General features: G+C 40.6%; 1 protein-coding gene across 1 annotated transcript; it reads right to left on the reverse strand.

Moving 5' to 3' along the window:
* Window positions 1–1,981: 1,981 nt before the first annotated feature.
* Window positions 1,982–20,499, reverse strand: LOC145458841 (tyrosine-protein kinase ABL1-like). Its single transcript, XM_080337336.1, has 14 exons — window positions 19,889–20,499; window positions 19,600–19,820; window positions 18,998–19,093; window positions 18,793–18,918; window positions 17,356–17,477; window positions 17,167–17,285; window positions 15,843–16,020; window positions 13,905–14,092; window positions 13,166–13,318; window positions 10,438–10,570; window positions 9,652–9,713; window positions 9,416–9,541; window positions 7,072–7,841; window positions 1,982–4,479 (listed from the first exon to the last, which is right to left on the reverse strand). The coding sequence occupies exons 1-14, from the start codon at window positions 19,971–19,973 to the stop codon at window positions 4,243–4,245; spliced, it is 2,616 nt and encodes an 871-aa protein (XP_080193462.1). The 5' UTR covers window positions 19,974–20,499; the 3' UTR covers window positions 1,982–4,242.

Consider the following 20,499-nt stretch of genomic DNA (forward strand, 5'->3'; position numbering starts at 1 on the left):
CCCAACTCATGCTTTTACCTTCAAGTCGGCCCTGTCTATTTTTCATATTTTTATTGAATTACACTGAGCCTACATGTATCCGATTATTTTCACTGAATGGGCAATTGTGCATGTGCAATGTTCTTTCAATATGATCTTTTTATTACCATTTGGAGGCGTGGTTCGACTTCATCAAGTAGTTCACACTCCTCCATTGCATCGCAGATTCGCGATCTCGTGATGTATTTGAACTGATAAATTTAATACCTTGACAATCGAACAAACACGTTATTGGGTCACATACGTCTTGACTATACAATACATATATGCTACAGTGGAACCAAGATTCTGACACTCTTCATCTAAATTTTGTAGCCTACTATCGGATGTCGGCGACGTGCGATGGTGTGAAACTTTTTGGTCAAATTCCTACCACCTGCGACGAATGCTTGGTATTGTATAAGTGAAACAGGCACTCGTCCCCAAGTTATGCGTATAACATAAGCATCACTTATCTAGTTAGTACTTATTACAGAATACAGAGCCCCGCCTTAAGAATTAAGGCTGAGGAGTGCCCTAATTCTGCCTTGACACAAGGTGTGCGGTGGTCTTCACATTTTCATATGACATATGTAATTACATTGAGGCGCATTTAATTTGGAATGGTCAGTCTTGGCCATATTCAACCCCGACAATAATGTTTCCACTTTAATCCCCGACTCTAAAAGTTCATTGCTACTTGCTAGTCTGCACATCTTGAAGTCGCGATAGTGGTATAATCGAAAACCTGCTTCAGATGAACTCATAATATTATCCATAATGACTACTTTTATCAAGGAAAATTGACATGACTAGGCTCACTGCATAATTATCATCCAACTTTATAAAGCTTGTCGCCTGATAAATTTTCTAGCAAGCTCAACGCTGGCGGTAGATTGCGAAATATAATAAGGGAGTAGCTACGGAAAGTCAGGACAAACAGATCGGTGTTTGATAAGGTTTACTCTTACCTTTCCTTCGTGTTATGGTCACAACAAATGCAAACATACTCAATGAAACTACAAAGAATTTCAATGCGTGTCATTCACTTTCGTATCAGTAATTTATTTCCGAAGTCGGAAATATCTTTTGCGGGATAACGGGGGTTTCGCTTGGCAGTAAGAAAGGATTAATATATATATGTATATTATATGCATTGCATACACAAGCACATCACTTTCAGTTAGAAAATAGCGTCAGTCGATTAGCGGTTCTCATCATTTGTAATCATAACAAACGACGGTCGAAGACGCCGAATCAGTTTCGCCGGGAGCAAGACGCCCACGCACGAATATTAGGGGCTATAAGTCACTGTCGAACGATCTACACGCATGAAACTCTCCTATCCTAAATCTATCTTGCGAGGGCATACTATCCTGTCAATGCTGAACATTTGCGTGCTGTCGCGTTAATCGCCCAATCTATCTATGTGGAAAGTTATACATCATGCAATCCGCGTCAACAGTACGAAAGCCTTCAATAAAAGAGGAAAATTATATTTTGTTATTGTCTCTAGCGCCAGTGGAGCTGTTCTAACGACAGCCCTTGTGGCTTAGTAAACCCCAAGCAATTAGAGAAAGTTACATTCTCCAATCCGACGATTCCCGTGCCACAATTATTCCCAAGTCCATTTTCGGGTCGGGTTACAGCCCAACGCCACTGAAATCGGCGACTAAACGCAGATCGACCTCAACACTGGTACTGGCTGATATTCGGCATCGCAACACTTAATGTGTCAAGTGCCAAAATGTGCTATTGATAAGTGGTACACGATACAATAGCATAACTAGAACGACATATTGTTCGCGTTCTGGTGAATATGATGTTATTCGGACGAAATCTAACGCGTCTAAACCAAATTGATGTGCTAGTTTAGAGTAATATCCGTGCGAATACGCAAGGCAAGTAATCCGTCTGTCTGAGCTCACCGACTCTACCGAAAGGCAAGGTCAAAATCTCAATATGCGATGATGGATATCTCTATTATTTCGAAGTAAAGATATGGCATATACTTTGGTACCGCAGCAATAAAACAACACTCGAACAGGCAAAAGAAAACGGGCTAAAATACAGAACGGAAGCAGCGTGAGGATTACATGATGCCGAAGGTAACAATGATATATTTACAAATAAGCAGGTAGGAATATTTGAAATAGGCAAATGATAGCTATGAACACCCGAATGACGCATCAGGTAGGTAATACTTCAGCAATCTCGCTTAGACCTTCATTAGCTGTCGTGGACTTGTAATTAGGAACCAGATTGTCAGTCTCAAATATACTTCAACGAGGACAGTGGGGCAACACAGAAAATCGGGCATTTTATCCCCAAATAATGATCTCAAAAATACAAAGACAATGTCCAAAATGATGTATCACACGTCCAGTTCCCCGCAAGTACGCCCATGTGATCATGTCCGTCCTATACATACGAGCGAGGATGTCGAAACAATTCCACAGACCAGGTGATCTTGACGTCATAAATAATGACGTCACAACGTACAGACGAGAATCGGCGCACCCGTTGTCTAAATTTTCGGACATATAGTATTGCTACAAGATGACATAAGTAAAACATTGACCTGCGGGTTTGTCTTGGATAATTTTCTGGCCACGGGCGAAATTATCTTTATCACCGAATATCTAAATTTTGCGGCCCAAAGTAATTTTTCTAATCTCGTCCTGTCGCATTATTACAGAGATGGTCACTGACGCCCGAGAGGGCTACTTTTTAGACTACTGGCAGTTTTTTAGGATAAATTACCAACTTCTTACACTTTCGATTTTGTAAAGTATAGATTGCTTTGGGATATGTTTTCATCACTTTTACGAGTGAAATTGTCGCGGCGACCGGGAGAAAGAGTCCTGTATCACGGTCACTTGATATATTTTCGAAAATTGCACCTATTTGTAGCGTCATTGGTCATTTTGCGTCAGTCTCGATGATGAACCTGGCTGTTTTAAAAGTGTCCACACCGATCCACCACTAAAGCACTTGTGTGTACTTTACAGATCTTCATCTTAGACTTCTACTCGAGGTAGATCTGATTGTGTTTGAAATTGCTACTTCGACTTGTAATCGAATAGAAATTCACGGCCTTTGACCACATCATATGAACTGGACTTTCAGTAATAGTATCGATATCCATATGAACAATGAACAGGAAAAATAGGGTTAGCAGAAAAGCAGCAAGCGAAGCACCGACGCAAGCTCGCAAAACACTCTAGAGCAGTGGTTCTTAACAGGAACACCATGAGTGCATGGTGTGCATATGCCGCTGGACAAGGATGGGGCAGATATAGCCTTGTAAGGCTTCCTAAGGTTTGCACCACGCCGCCATGCTATCCCGGTAATGCATCATCGCCAGGTGGGGATGTTACGGATACCAGTGTTACTAATCAGGTCTTTGGTCTGAACCGGCCAGGGATCCAACCTACAACCTACCGATCAAGAAGCCGGACGCTTCACCATTACGCTACCTTATCAGGGCTTCTGTTGAGATCAAGGCTCGCACATATGATTTGTGATGATATGCTAGGGTTACCGTACGGCCTCTTTCAAGAGGATTTGTTCTCTTTTTTGACTTTTTTCAAGTGTCCTCGGAGGACGCCCAAATGTCCTACTCCGAAAATTTTGGTCAAATATAGGGTAAAATTCGACCGAGATATAGCAAATCATTACTCAAGTAACGTTCAGGCGGGTATTTCGAGAGTTGAGCCTGGAAGTTGACCTAAAGTGTATATTTCTGCAGTCGAGTTAGAAAATGACCTTTTTTTAGTCAACCAACCACAAAGTCGGGGAAAAAACTTACTTTTACAAATTTTACTCCAGCATTGTAAGTCTGAAAATTTTGAAAGTGACCTATTTTCAATTATCCATAACACGATAACCCTATGATATGCCCGGTGCCCGCCTTAGCCATTTTGTACACTGAGTAATGTATAGTTATGTATTAGATGTGTATCATGAATAATATTTGTCTTTATCACACAGCGAACATTTTGGGTTCCGCAAAGGCTAGCAGATTAACCTAAGTGTTCCGCGGCTCAGTGAAGGTTAATAACCACTGCTCTTGAGAAACTGAACAAACCGCAATGCGAAGGTAGTCTCGAAAGACGGCATGGCAGTGCGAAAAGTGCATAGAATAAAAAAGTTAGTTATATGAATGCTGTTAATAGTGCGGGAAGTATTAGCGAAAATAAAATAAACACTGCAATGTGAAATCTACAAAAACGTTAAAATCTCAGTGATCAAATAGTTGACTTCGTTATAAAAAGTCTGGCGCATGCGCCTGCCGTTGTGCCCCACGCCTTCGAAGCGTTTGCCGTTGCGCGATATGGAGCGGATTTTCTCGGCGATGTCTTTGAAGGCGTCGGCTCGCGAGAGCAGAGTTTGGTTCGCCAGGTTCACGGCTTGGTTGTGCAAACGCTCCAGCGTAGTCGTGGCTTCCTCCGTTGTGACCTGTCGGAAATTGACGCGTCATTAGCGGAAGCCCAAGAGAGGCATGTCGAATTTGGCAGTTTGCGAATTTCGAATTGTATATGTAATAACCATAGTAAGAGCTTCTTAGATGTACAGAAATTACAATTGAATAGTATAATCATATTGAAATGGAGCCGGATATTTTCGGCTGACACTCGTCAGGGGTAATCGTCAGCAACTAGTAGAGAATTGAAAAGAACATCGCATATCAACAATCGTATCACCAGATATGACGTATACATTTAACTTATGTATTAATAAATTCGATCCCGCCTTCCATGACCTGCCACCCATTTCTTGTTGCTTGCGGTTTTCTATACTATCTTCTATACTTTTCATTCAGTGTACATGCCTCCTCTTTACATCGCCTAGGCCAAGGTGGGTGTCTAATTCCACAGATTACTCCAAGTCGCTTCGACACCTTCCTATCGTTTCATTGTATCGCATTTTTGTGGTGCTTTGAACTGATAAAATTGCTAATAAACCAATGATGATGATGATGATGAATATGAGCGACTGAATGTGAACTGTTATATATGCCCCTTGATGAATTCGGCATTCACTATATACATATTGATGTATCCATGTAAGGCAGTGGTTCTTAACCTTGCCTCCAGCGCCCCCCAAGGGGCGCTGGCGATATTGAAGGGGGCGGAAACGCTTAGGGGGCGATATGGGGGGCGCTGGAGAAAAATGGCTTCGCAGTAGATGATGCGGTGGTAGGACATATCCCTAATGAGTATTCAGAGCAAATTAATACTGAAAACTTCGATATATAGGTTTAATTGTCCATGGGCACCTAAATGACTGGCACCGAATGTTCCTGTCTTGGCAATCTGAACTCCAGAAGACGAATTCCATCTGGCAGGGAAAAATTACATACCAGTGAAGAAATCCCAATTTGAAATCGTGTGCGTCTTTTAGTTTAGTACGATTGGGCGACAGGCATATCTAAAGCTAGATATTCCTGTTGGGCGATATCCCTGTTGGGTGATTCTATATTTGTTTGATATAGCAGACAGGAGGTCACGAAATAACATCATGCAACGAAGTCATACAAACGGGTTCGTCCGCCCGAATATGTTTAATTATTAGTTACTGGCCCTACAGTTTCCAAGACACCTCACAATGTTCGCTCTACGTTTTGACGAGTCTGCGCACACTCAACAACTCACTGCGCCGACCCTTGGACAACGGTGCGTAATGACTAAAAAGAGGTCACAACTTCGGATTTGTTGTGCGCAACGTAGATTTTCTGTGCGCAGAGACCGAGACAGCACTGCGCACGTGCGCAACTTAGAGGGAACATTGCACCTCACTCAGCTCTAACGGCAAATCTATGGTAACGTGAGCAGAGAGGACAAAAAATTGATTACAATATATATGCAATTCCCGATCTTACTGACCGATTTTATCATGAATTAACGGAAGTTTTCGCGCTTCGCACTGGCTCGCTAAACAGTACAGCTGATTTCGTGGCTAGAGCGAAGAACGTGATGGGGGACAGTCGGTTTATCACCCTATGGGAGCCCAAGATCCAAGTTTTTTCGGGGGGCCTGACAAAATGCCGTTTCGTTCCTGCCAACGGGTATACGTCCGAAGATGTATAATTATTATTGAGGGGTCCTACCTTTTCAATCACACATCAATCAGCTCTACCGGTAAATCTGTTTAGGTGAGCAGAGAGAGGATAAAAATTGATATCAATATACATGCAATTCACGATCAAATTGACCAATTCAATCATTAATTATTGAATTTTTTCGCGCTGCGCGCGTCTAGGCGAGAATAGTTGGATCAATAAACGGACACCTAATGTAGATGACTAGTATCAGCAAATAGCGGATAGCCGAAGGAGGGTCTGGGGGCTAAGCCCCCCGGAAGTCTGGCTTATCACCCGATGGGGGGCCCAAGACCAACGTTTTTTTTTGGGGGGGGGGCTGAGGAAGTGCTGTTACGGCCCTGGTAACGAATATTGTATTGTAACGATAAATATTGTAACGAATTGTACCTACGGGCACGCCCGAATATGTTTAATTAAAAATTACGTGCCCTTTATTTACCCATACAACAGCTCACTCAGCGCTACTGGTAAATCTGATTACGTGGGCTAAGAGGATAAAAAGTTTATAGCGACTTATATATGTAATTACCAACTATTCATTAATGCATTATAGAAAATTTTGGTACCTTAGGGCGACAAGGCCACACAAACTTTGCCTACCATCAAAATCACGCTACGGCGTTCTTGGGGGCGAAGCCCTCAGAAATTTGGTTTATCACGCTATGGGTGCACAAGGCAATCGTTTTAAGGGGGTTGACGAAGTGCTGTCATGGCCCTCCCTCTTAGTCATTGTCTTTATTACATTCCTCACAATAGGAGGTTGGGGGGCGCTGGAGGAAAAAAGGTTAAGAACCACTGATGTAAGGGGTATTCGAATGAAGGGCCGCCAAGTCCAGAATTCACCAAGTGCCCAATTCACTAAGTGCCGAATCATTGTTAAAGATATATACAGCACGATACACACATCGCAAGCAGCCCTTCGTTAGCAACAAGAAACAAACACCCACCTGCCCGTTAATCCAAGACTGCAAGAAAGCTTTTGCCGCCAAGCAAGTCTTCCGAAACGACTTCTTTAAATCACTATCTGCCACTTTACGCTGACGACCGCTTTTCGGCGACCTTTGACCCACAAACACCTCCTCCCCGCCCCTCTGGCCCTGGTCTTTGGCAGCGTGGCGATACTCTGGCACGGTCTGCACTTGCAGCGGAGTGGAAGACAGAGACGAGTGCCTGCGCTGGTGGAAGCCAACATTCTCCATGGACCGGACTGGGCCGAAAGGTTTCCCGGGCGTCGTCCAATGAGGCGATGGCGGGGCAGAGCTGACGTGGTCGAAAGAGCGACGGAGTCCCATGCCCGGTTTACCTGCGAAAAAGTGTTCGGGTCGGGTTGCTCTGGGCTGGCCCCCGTCCGTGTCATCCCCGCTGGATCGGTTGTGAGAGCCCCGCCGTTTCAGGACCGGTTCGCTGTTTTGCCGCTGCGGTAGTAGCAGTAAAGCCGCGATATTTTTGATATCAAAGCGGTCATCGTTATCAACTGCTCTATTTGTGAGTTCGCAGCTGTTGGTTTGCCGTAACTGCCTCGGATTTGCGACCGGTTCGATTCTGAATCCTTCGTTGCTATTGCTTGAAAGCGTTCTTTGCTTGGTCTTGGGCGGTAGGACATTGTCACGATGTTGGGACGTTCGGTTGTTGGCGTCGTGGTGTCGGCCGTTTTCAATGTCGGCAATGTCTTCTTCGATGCACGCAAATTTTTCTGAGATTTTGTCCAGCGCAGCACCTGCGTGGTTGTAAGTAGTGAGTGCTGTGTCCAGGGTTGTAATGACTCGACTCGAGTCACGATTTTATGATGACTCGACTTGACTCGAGTCATCTTCTAAAAATATGGAAATGACTCGACTCGAGTCAATTTCTGTATTGACTCGACTTGGACTCGAGTCATTGCGCATGACTCGAGCCAAGTCATATGACTCGAGACGCAGACCGCCAAGACCTACATTTCATTGTAATTTCAAAGAATAGTAAAGTAACCACACTATTTGGATTTCGTCTATTCGTACTGGTACTTGAAAATGCGACCAGAAACTGCTAAAAGTGAGGAAAATTAGCATATTATAAATGAGAACCATTCGATATCACCAAGCAGAGTTATAAAAGGTGGGTTTAACATGACATTAACAGGAATCTGAACAGTCAACATAGTGACTTGGATTCGACTCGAGTCATAATACCGTGACTCGGACTCGACCCTATTTTCGCTGACTTGGACTCGGACTTGACTCGATGGTTAATTGAAAATGACTCGACTTGACTCGAGTCAAAACTATAAAACTGAGATTGACTTGTGACTCGGTGCCTTATGACTTGGTTACAACCCTGGCTGTGTCTAACCGGAACTAACATGATGACGGTAACGGCTTATACGGCATTATTGGTCATAATTTTAAGCGAGTGGACGCGCGATACTTGACATAGATTCTGCACTATTTTCAGTTGTTTTGTGTTTGTTTTTGAGGCAGAATTTTATCCGGGACCATTACTGGGACCAGCGAATACACTTGGCATGTCATGATTTGGTCGTACAGCTGGTATAGAGCAGTGGTTCCAAACGTGGGCGGTCTCGCCTCCCAGTTGGAAATTTTGATAAAGAAGGGGGTAAAAATACCAAAGGGTGCGATTGGGGGCAAAAAGTTAGAACGTTCAGAGAGATATAATAATAAACAAGGCCAAAAAATGCATGTGAATATGGCATATTCTGCACGTGACGCAAAATTTGACTCAGCGGAAAGCAGGCGTTGAAACCGGTTTTCCGAGCACCTACTCGGAAAAATGACTTTTTCTAGTCAATTCACCAGCGATCAGAGTTAAGTGAATAATTTTCCCGTCTATATATCCTCTTTTTTGGGTCTGTAAATATGGGGGCGGAAATTTGTGTCGAGCTTGATGAGGGGGGCAATGACTCGAAAAAGGTTGGGAACCCCTAGTCCAGACTCTGCCAGTATTTTGATTAGATCTTTAGACTAAAGAAGAGTTTGATCCAGGGTTGTAACCAAGTCACAAGGTTCCGAGTCAGAAGTCAATCTCACTTTTATAGTTTTGACTCGAGTCAAGATAGTCGTTTTCAATTCACCACCGAGTAAATCCGAGACTGAGCTATCTGTGACTTCATGTCATTTTCATTTTAAAAGTTAAATTGCTACTTTTCGACATGCCTGCTACTTCTACTTGTGACGGAGCAGAGATTTACAGCGTTTGTTCGACATTCACAATAGTGTCGCGAATGACTGCTTTGGCCTCTGGCAGTTTCTCATGCCGGAAGGTATTGGCGAGGTCAAATGGAAAAGGTATATTTACCGAGTTCTTTGAAAGATATTTCTTCAGATTCGGTGACATCTGTTTCTTCGGTGCTAGGCAATTGCTTCTCGAAAGTACCAGACTGACCAGACGTTTCAACGGAACCGCTCGAATTTGTCTCCGGTACTAAGCAAAAAAAGAATGACAATATCGCAGCAGCATTAGATGAGATGGTGAGTGGTGACTGTGATAGCATGAATTGAGGTTTCAATCCAAAACTGATATTGGATTCTTACCGGGCTTGATGCACCGTTGAATTAAATCTGGCATTTCAAGTTGTTTCCCTTCGTTGGCATTGCTGCGAAGAAGCATAAACGTGTGTTAAAGAGAAAAAAACGCAGCAAAGGCTATTGTTAATTAACCGGTGTGTCTACATTAGAAAATGAGAAGGAAGATATAAATCCAGTAGGTATGTTATTTTCAAGCGCCACTGAACATGTGAAGCACCGGTGTAGTCATGTGTAACAGCAAGCAAATTGTTTGGGTGAAGCCGCAAAATACCCAATTTGTTTTCCTCAGCGCACAACGATACATAATGATGAAACGTCATGATTGCAAATTGCATCTTTGTAAACAATACAAAATAACTAAATGACACTACAAATAGACACAATTTTTTAAAACATACAGCTATTTCAGGGGCTATTTGCCCAATCGTGACAATTTCACTTGAAAGTTGATGCAAACATAATCCAAACCAACTTTTTACCTTCACGAAGTTAAAAGTGTCAGAAAGATGCAGTTTTGCCCTGAAGACTGTCGAGTAGAAGAGGAAGTATTGTAAAAACATAACCATTCGAGTAAATAGTGCTGGTAAGCCAAAATTACGGAATAACTCGAAGAGAAGAAGCGCTTCGTTACCGACCACCATTGATTTGATGACTACACACTGTCACTACACAGTAGTTAGTCTCTTGCACACTCTTACTGCTCTTGCTTAGCATGCGTATCAAGTTATGAAAAAATTAATGATAACCAGGCACGTAGGAAGCGGCAGTGTAACAAACCACGAGCATCCGTACCTGTCCTCTGAGATATCCGGCAGCGAAGGTTGCTCCGGTAGTTCCGGAGCGACGTTGCTCTCGTCAAAGATGTCCTCGAGTTCAGCCAGAATTTCACAAAAGTCTGGTCGGTCTTCGGCATCCCATTCCCAACCTGAGCGCGAAACAAACACGCGAGAATAATAATACATTTTTCTTCTCCGCATTGTTGTCACATTCGTCAGATCAGATGGAATACTAAGTTTAATATTCGACAGAGCAATTGAGAACTTATAAATATTGTGTATTTTGGTCTGCACCACTGCACGGCTGCAGTATTTTGATGGAGATTGACAACTAGCAGTGTCGAGGGAAGGGGTGTTAGTGGGAATACTGTGGGTACCAGTTAAACCAGCAATAACTTGACCTGATTCGAAGCAGCAGATTTTGCACTATATTTAGGTAGGATTGGATTTGGATTTTGCACGGTCCAGTGTCAGATTGTTTTGGACTTTTGCAGAGTCTACACATCTACAGCTTGTTATATATTGTGACTTAACCACGAAGGCCCCTGACAGATTTAGGTCTCAGAATAGGCGATTTCTTCGACGATAGACGGATAAACTTGTTCAGGACGTGCTCAGGATATTTTTGCAAAATCCACTTGTATCTGGGCCTGACACTACCAATTAAGAAGCCAGACGCTTAACCGCTACGCCGCCTCGTCGTCGGTTTTACATTGAAGTACGTTAAGAAGTACCCAGTACATTACTACATAACTACTCTAGAATATTATATGCATATGGCTAATTCCATTATAACTTAACAGTGTGTCATTCCATTGCGTAATTGGTCATAATAGTAGTTGTGGTGGGCAGCAGTGCACAGCTGCTCACCGTAACTACTATTATAACCAATTACTCAATCCAAAGATGCATTTTTTTGTCATTTCCTTGCGGAATAGAGATTAATTTAAAAATCTAATTTTCAAAGTACATTTTGCAATAATTTTTTTTGTGTAAATGGAATCCTACATGGATTTTCAAGTCCGCTCCCCCCCCAATTTTGTTTCGTCCGTAACTTTTTTTTCTTCAAGATTAGAGCGAAAATGTTGATTTTTTTCAATTCCTTGACCTCCAAATTGTACAATTAGGCATTTTAGTTCAGGGGTTCTCAGCCCTTTCTTGGCCGTGGCCCATTTTCCGGTTTAAAAATGTGCTGTGGCCCACCTGATATACTAGAGTCATAATCCTGTTTAATGCGTCGTCATGGACAGCGCCGATATGCCTAGATATGAGCATTTTTCTCTAACAGATGATATTTAAATCTCGATCTCCCGGGATAAGAAATCGTGCGAAGCACGAAAAAATTTTAAGTTGAATAAATATCCTTAAACAAACGACCAACGAAATAATCTTGGGCCCCTTCGAGCTCCCCCAATTGGGGGTGTGGGTGCGGCAGTTACAGCCCTGGTAGATCATAAGCTAGAACTCCTAAGTAGATTATTTTCGTCCCCTGCTCCATTCGCGTCGCGAAACACAATGATCAGATCCCCGCACTGTGTGATTGGGACTTCAGTGATACTATTGTGGGGAATATTATAATCATTCTGGGCCAGCATAGAACATTCATTGGTGAATGGGGTACTGCAGAGAAGTGGAGAAAGATTTTTCAATATGCATGATGTACTATTTGTATGTCTTGTACCAAAACAACTGAAGTTGCGATGTCTGAATATTCAATCCAATGATACAATCAATTCCTCTGACTCTCTCAATATGTACAATGATATCCAGGCCGGACATTTGAAACCAACTTCTAAGATTAATGATAAATCCTCAATCCATTAAGATTCGTTGAGGTGGTGCAGTATACCTCCGCCAGAAGTTGCAAATAATTTGCAATTATGGCTATTTTTAGCTTGCAATAATACGGCCTGCCGAAGTACAGTAAATCTGTACATCAATTGCACTTCATTGCGAGTTCATTGCATACCCCTTTGAACGGCATACGACATATGACCCTGCCGGAATACTTGGTAACTTCAGCATTATCTTCCAGTTATTATACGCTTGAAATTATTTTAGGTACTGTTAGCTGTAGGTTGTCATAGCCAGTAGAAAAAAGTCACCGTTTCTCCCAAACGTTTCCGATTTGTACGTGCCACTACGTCTAATCAGAGTTGGATGAAAAGCTTTATGTAGCCTACGTATAATTCGATAATACGAATATATTTTTAGCGAATATAACTAAACTTACAATAATTCTGAAATTTTCTAAATAGCTCTGTGGCCCACCTCAAAATGCTCTGTGGCCCACCAGTGGGCCATGGCCCACCCTTTGAGAACCCCTGTTTTAGTTGATTCTCCACCATCATTACAGAAAAAAAAAGGATTTTAAAGATTTTTGCATGCAGCGCCACCTAGTGACATAATAATTTTGAATCGCATTATTTTTTGAACCACTGGAAATTTTCCAATTCAATTTTCTTTATGTACCCAGAAATAAAAAAAGAACAACATTTGTAAATGTTGGACAATTCTGAGGGTATGCATTACAAATATCAGAAAATTTGCTAATTTATAATGGAATGAGTCATATATTAGGCTAGTGTACATGTACTTGTACACATTCTGGTATGTTGTGAACCAAGCAGACCAAAAAATAAGGACACATGATATCCAGTGGGTAGGATGATGAATCTAAATTGCACGTTTTTGCGCAATTATGACGCGCAACATGTCAATATCGACGTAAGACGTTTACTCACATTTTGCCATGTGTTCATACACAGATGGCGAGCAATCGGCTGGCCGCTCCATGCGGTAGCCTTCTTCCAGTTTCTCGAAAATGAGAGACAGGTCCATTCCCGGATAGGGCGGAGCACCGTACGTGAATATCTCCCACAAAAGTATCCCAAACGCTGTAGACGTAAAAGATAAATATCCATCACATTTCGAACAGAAAAAATGCACGCAAAGTAGAAACTAGTAAAAATCTTTTGATGATTGGTCTACGTATAATTAGAAATTCCTTCTCCTGAAGACACATTTCTTATTACATAGTCTCAATTGCAATAACAAATGAACAAATCAGTGAAGAACTAACTAAACTTCACTAAATTTTACAAATTACAACTTACTTCTATGCTATTTGAATAGTATATTCATATTGAAATAAACCAGAATATTTTTGATGACATTTGTCAGGTGTAATCGTCAGCACCTCTACGAGCGTCAGCCGAAAATATTCGGGTTCATTTCAATCTATACCATTCAATCGTATATTGATGTTCTGTAAATCCACGAAGCATTTCTACAGCAATAAAACTGGTAAGTCACACAAGAAATGGCACAAAATCAAAACATAGTTCGAGACCCAACACGCACAGACGTAGAACGACCCAGGCATTGACCAGAAAATAACTGTTATGTAACTCACATTAATAGCAGGGTCGATAAGTAAGATTCTGCATTTCTTAAAATACTTTTGTAAGATCGCATACTTACACCATACATCTGACTTCGTAGAAAATCGGTTGTAAGCAAGACTCTCCGGGGCGGTCCATTTGATTGGAAATTTGGTCCCGGCGCGTGCCGTGTAGTCGTCACAACTGGGCATCAGTCTCGACAGTCCGAAATCAGCGACTTTGACATGATTGTTTTCCTTAACGAGGCAATTTCTCGCGGCCAGATCTCTGGAACGTTCAGAGATGTAGCAATACATTGTTTTTGCGTAGCAATAGAATGTTTTTGCGTAGCAATCAATATATTGGTATCAGTCTAACATCGACAGACGTTATAGTAGGTTCATATCGAAATGGATTGCTTTACAGGGCTGCATCACAGCTGTTGGCCAATTGAAACAATTGCCTATGCGCAATAACTCATTCCGTGACAATTAGCAATACTGTTGCTTTTTCTATGTAGGTTAGGGCTCTTCAAAAATGATTTTTTTCTCAAATCGTACTGGCTACTTGATAAAATTGTTAGGTTATCTAATTTAAGCCTACACACAAAATTTGGTTCAATTCCAGCCAGTAATCGCTTTGCTACAGGAGAAGAAAGTTTCTATTTATTATATAAAAATAAATAATAAAAAATTTGAAAATGTTCTGTTCACCCCATGAAAGTGTTAGGCTATCTATAGAAACGATGCTCACCAAACTATAATAAATAAACAAAGAATCGGTCACCGTAAATACTATTTTATTCAAATCCAAATTTTTCGACGGCAATAACTCCGCTTCCACTGGTTGGAATTGAACCAAATTTGGTGAGCATAGTTTCTATAGACAGCCTAACACTTTCATGGGGTGAACAGAAAATTTTCAAATTTTTTATTATTTATTTTTATATAATAAATAGAAACTTTCATCTCGTGTAGCAAAGCGGTTACTGGCTGGAATTGAACCAAATTTTGTGTGTAGGCTTAAATTAGGTAACCTAACAATTTTATCAAGTAGCCAGTACGATTTGAGAAAAAAAGTCATTTTTGAAGAGCCCTAATGTAGGTCCACTACTGTGACTACAATGCATCGTATACATAATATTTGACATATCAGACATAAAATCCAGCCAATTCCAGATTTGACGTACCGGTACTAGAAACTATATTTTATATGCTTGGTATATAGAAAAGAAATCAACAATGGACAAAATTCAGATTTTAGTATAAATCTGAGGAGATGATAAATAACCTCCAAGATCTATAAAGTTTAAACCAGAAAAGCAAGTCTTAAGCTGTCAATTGCAATTGCCTTTATTGCTAGTTTTGGTCCATTCAGTCATTTCAAGCCCAATATCCATACTAGGCCGACTGATGACATTGTAAAACTTCAGCTGGTAGCTTCAGTTGGAAAAAGAATATTAGCCAGTCACTAGATACATTCATTTTACAATGAGGACACAAATCCTAGCAGGTAAAATAACAGGCCTACCTACATATTTTTCAAAGACCACTCATATATCAGGAGATAATGGAAATGTGATGATAGTACGTGGTGTAGATAGAAAAAGAATTCAAAATATCTACCAAAACACAGATAGATCTATAATGACCGTGCCTTACAAGCTGCACAAATGCCTGCAAAAATCTCACCAATGAGTGATGCTAAACAGAAGAGTGAATAAAACATTCTACGAGATGAAAATGCAATGTGACACATAGTCTGGGAATGCAAATTGTATTCCTACATAAAGCTTAGTGGTTTAACAGTCTTACTATCAGGTTAATTACCATATCATAGCTTGACTAGTTCAATAATGAGGATAATTATTCCCCTACGATAGCATCAGCTTGCCAAGACCAAAGAAGGTAATTTGCATGCTACTATCTTACTGTTACTTGCCTGAAAATTGATACACCCTCGCTACACCACATTTAGCAATACTAAACCTAATATATTAGGTCAGTCATCAGCCTAAAAAATACTAAAGCAATAATACCTGTGTATATAGTTTCTTTTCTCGAGATACTCCATCGCTGAAGCTACTTGCGTTGAAATGTAAAGTAAAGCAACACGGTGAACATGGTTCTTATCACACGTCCTCAGGTATTGCAATAAACTTCCATGGCTCATAAACTCGGTGACAATGTAGAATGGGGGTTCTCTGGTACAAACGCCTGCAAAACATATCGTTCCTCAATCCAATGAACCTGAGAAGAATTCTGTTGCGCTGGATAACTTCTAGGCTACTTTAAATACGTTTCTATTGCTTCGGCCTTCAGTTCAGATATATAGAAAGTATTCGAATCATTTCCCCAAACTAATGCAATGAGTAACTAAATACTCCTACTCAAGGGCTATTCATGTCAATAGCTTCTACTTACAGCGTGTACTCATGTTACAGGTAGATTTAGGTGGTGATACTTCTACTGGAACAGCTATTCAACTGTATTCTTCGAGAATCTACCCACATGTTGGTCAGCCCTCGGTAGTAAACATTTTTCATGATTGGTTCTAGTTCTACGGTTGCCAATTGTTTATATGGACCGAGAGTTGAAGAACAATAATTTATTTTGGTACCATATTTCCTGCATAGCTGAAAATGCAGACAGACATGGGTAAAATACTTCACCCTCTACTAACTAGGCGAAAAATTGGGAATGAATCAGTGCAAGCCGACATTGAGTAATATAATCTATGAGTGCAAATTTACATATATTTATATTTTATAGGATACTATATCATCCACACGCAAATAAATATATCGCCACAGTGGAATCAGAGTAGCATAGGTCCATTTTGAGAGAATTATGTATTTATATAGTTTCATCTTCTTTCGGCCATATCTGGGCCATGATTAACTTTGAAACAATGAGACAAACATAACACGTTAACAACGGCTAAGATATAGCATATATGAAACTTTCACAAAAACTTGATTTTCTCAGATGTCCATGTCTATTTTAAAAATTGTTTGGTCCATAAGTTAGGCTACTTTGATTCCACAGACCACAGTGACAATAGATTTCAGATAGTAAACACACAAAATGCATGCAGAATGCGGAGCCATTTTGATTGTGAGGATTTTACATTTTTACATGCTGGTATCCTTGCCAAGAATAATACCTGGTGCACTGTTTTCAGCAGCCTACTTGATTCACAAAATTTGGATCAAATATCCTTTGAAATCTCAAGACCTCCAAACAATTCGTTTCAACCGCGATCCTTTACTAGAAACTTCATCAACCAATCACATCAATGATAGATGAATATGATCAAGATAGTAATTGTCAACATTTTCAATCAGTCATTCCAAAACATACCAAGCAGCTGCACGAGGTGAGGATGGGTTATGCACTTCATAACAGCGGCCTCTTTCATGAAATCGTCAACACTCATGGTGTCCTCCTTCAGGGTTTTAACAGCTACCTTCCTGTTGTACCTGCAGTAAAACACAGCCCGTATTCAAGATTACTTGGCAGTGTCGGACGCATTGCACAGGCTGAGAATACCGTTTCCAAACTGCTTCATAAACATCTCCGTACTGGCCACCTCCCAATTTCTGCTTCATCAGAAGATCCATTCGACTCATCTCCCAGTGGTCTATTTCGGCCGACTGCGATGACAGCAGATTCTGTTAAAATTTGAAAAAAAGTCTTCACTTTTCCTGAACTGAATTGGTAGCTATTTTTCAAGTTTTATATTTCAATATTATGCTCAAAAATCAGTCACCCTTGGCTCTTTTTATACAAATTATTGCATTCACAAATAGTACATGTCCCTATTTTTATGTCTATGCATTATAAAATGAGTTTGAAGGTAATATGATAGCCTACTGTGTGCAATGAGGGCAAAAACGGAGGTACACATACTTTTTCGGAATACTCGTGAAGGTTTTGCGTACTATCACTTAATTACTCGAGTGATCATGTTTTAGAATACTTCCACTCCCGTTTGAACAGTTTTTTAGGCAAAACAACTTACTTACAATTTGGATTTTGAATAGCAGAAAGGAGTTTTGGGATTTATGAGCTTGTAATCATCACTTTTACGAGTGAAATCGTCATAAGAACTGCGTGACATAGCCCTCGCATCATTGTAACGTAATATATTTTCGAAGACTGTATCTATTTGTCATGTCATGTCTGTCCCCTTGTATTAGTCAAGCATGTCCATTTGTCCACATACATATTGAAATGCAAGCAATTTCTTCTGAATTAATACTAGTCTACCCTCAAGATTAGCGGACCACAATCTGACATATCGACCTCCCCTACCGCCACATCCAACATTCATTTTGTAGCTTACTTTCATGTTTTCCTTTCTTTTATCCAGTGTGCATGCCCCTTATTTACATGCTGTAGGCCAAGGTGGGTGTCTGATTAAAAGACTACTCCAAGTCGTTTTTGCACCCTCCTATCTTTTCATTATATCGCAATCGTGTGGTGTGTTGATTTGATAAAAATTTTAATAAAATTACGATGACATCTACATATTGCGAAAGTAGCCACCCCGACCATGTTTTCTTTTTAAGCTACTTACGGGAGTACTTTTCAGGCATTCATTTTCTATTTCCACTCGAAGTAGTTTCGACATGCCTTGGAAACCTCTAATGGCTACGTCTGCTTGCAACTCAGTAGAAATTTACAGCGTTACTTCTGATTCTACTTGAGTAGCAAAGTCGACTACTTCGACCGCCTCTGAAAGCGGGATAGGGTACAAAATGCAATTATTTGGGTCTTTCCATTTTAAAATAGTTGAACATGTGACGGTACAGGACCATCTACCATAGGATATGGCTAAGCCATATTCAAGAAAATCTGCTGTAGCAGACTACTTCCATTTAAGACACAGCACACAGAAAGTGAAATTGGAATTATTGACATTTTGCAGCAACACAAATATATATTGACAGGAAATGCAATAACAAGTCTCTGCGTATAAGTTACCTCTGGCATTGTTTTGCTGGATGCCGCATACTGCAATACAGTCACGAGACCATCTGTATTGAAGGAATGGTGATGAATCAGTTCCGGCAGAGTTCGAAACCGCTGGTCCGCAGATATGTAGTATTTCTAGAATTGGGAATGACAGGGTTATCCACATTGTGTCATATTTACTATGAAATGACATCCTATTCATCGCACTACTTACTTTCGACGGGTCAACATAGATTCTGTAATGATAAACTCTGTCTTCGTAACGTACCGAGACTGATAACTGGCCAGGACAACTCTCGGAATCTCTCACCTAGAATAAGCATATTTGTATATCAATGGCATTTAAGAGAGAGAGAGAGAGAGAGAGAGCCAGAGAGGAGTCATTTATCATCACAAATATTTCAATTACAAAACTCACATGTTTTATAAGACAAAAATTTGATTGAATGCATTCCGCAAAATGATGTTCAGGAAAGAATAACAAATATTAGTAGGGATATACGTTTATTATATCGAGTTCATTGTGGATATACATGTGAATACAACATACCGTAAAACAATGAGCACTGCAAAGAACAGGTTAAATATTGTAAGTAATATAAGTAATTAAAGGTAGATCAAAACACAAATATATAGCCGACTGGTTGAAGCTACATAACAAGCAAAATATCAGTAGTATCATCTATCATACATAATAATTGAATCATCTTGAAAGATATACTGCACGAGTGTTACATCCCTATGTAGTATGCCTATTGAAGATCGTTGGAAAAGGAGAATGAATGTGCTCAAGTGTGCTTTCACAAGGCAACGTACCAGAAAGCTTCCGTTTACACCACTGCTTAGTAGATATTCCGCTCCAGATCTAGATAATGCGCCGTGATACCATATTTGCTGCTTGAAACTTGTAGCCGGAGTGATATAATTAGTTGGAACCCACCCACGGGGACCAGTGGGCGCCCCATGATCCAAATTCAATATTTGTGCTTCGCACCACTCCCCCGTGTGATTGAGTTGTGACACTTTCAATAGGCAACCTGAAAATTGCAGAATGTTCGAGATCTTTATGTACTTTATGTACGAGATCAGTAGTAGGCCTACCAACCTTTTGTGATTGAAAGCTGATTGCTGCCGCCTGATGTGAAGTCGTACAAAGCAACAAAAATGTCATCTTCATACTCGAACGGCATTATTCCAATGAATGCATGAACAACCTTGGGACATGCTCTAAAAACTTTGCCACAAAATACAAAATTTACCACCCTATTATCTCCTGTTATAAACAAGTCTATAAGAGTGAAGAGACATGATACAATGGCTATACAAGCCTACTATGATCTTCATAGTATAAATACCGTCCATTGCTTGTGCAGGCTATTTGAATCTAGATTAAAAAATCTTATGTGTGTGCAAAATCGTAATGACAACACGATGCAGGAGTCAGAACCTGCTTTTGCATATATATGCCTATCACTGATCAAAAATAAGACTGGATGCGTTGAAACTATAGGTTAGTTGTATGTACAGTACATAAAGAATTCATCATAATTATTTTACATTGTTATCTGATCTCATTGTAGGTAGGCCGGGTCTGGTCTGCTTCTGACGTCCCATCTATTGCTATTGTGAAGCAACAAATTCAACCGAAGTGCGGGCAGGTAGCAAAGCCTGGTGGCCGTCTCAGTTTTCCGAAAATTCGCAAATTCCACAATACAG

Source organism: Botryllus schlosseri, chromosome 16 (assembly GCF_051294905.1).
Source record: "Botryllus schlosseri isolate E-star chromosome 16, Bs_hap1, whole genome shotgun sequence".
NCBI lineage: Eukaryota > Metazoa > Chordata > Ascidiacea > Stolidobranchia > Styelidae > Botryllus > Botryllus schlosseri.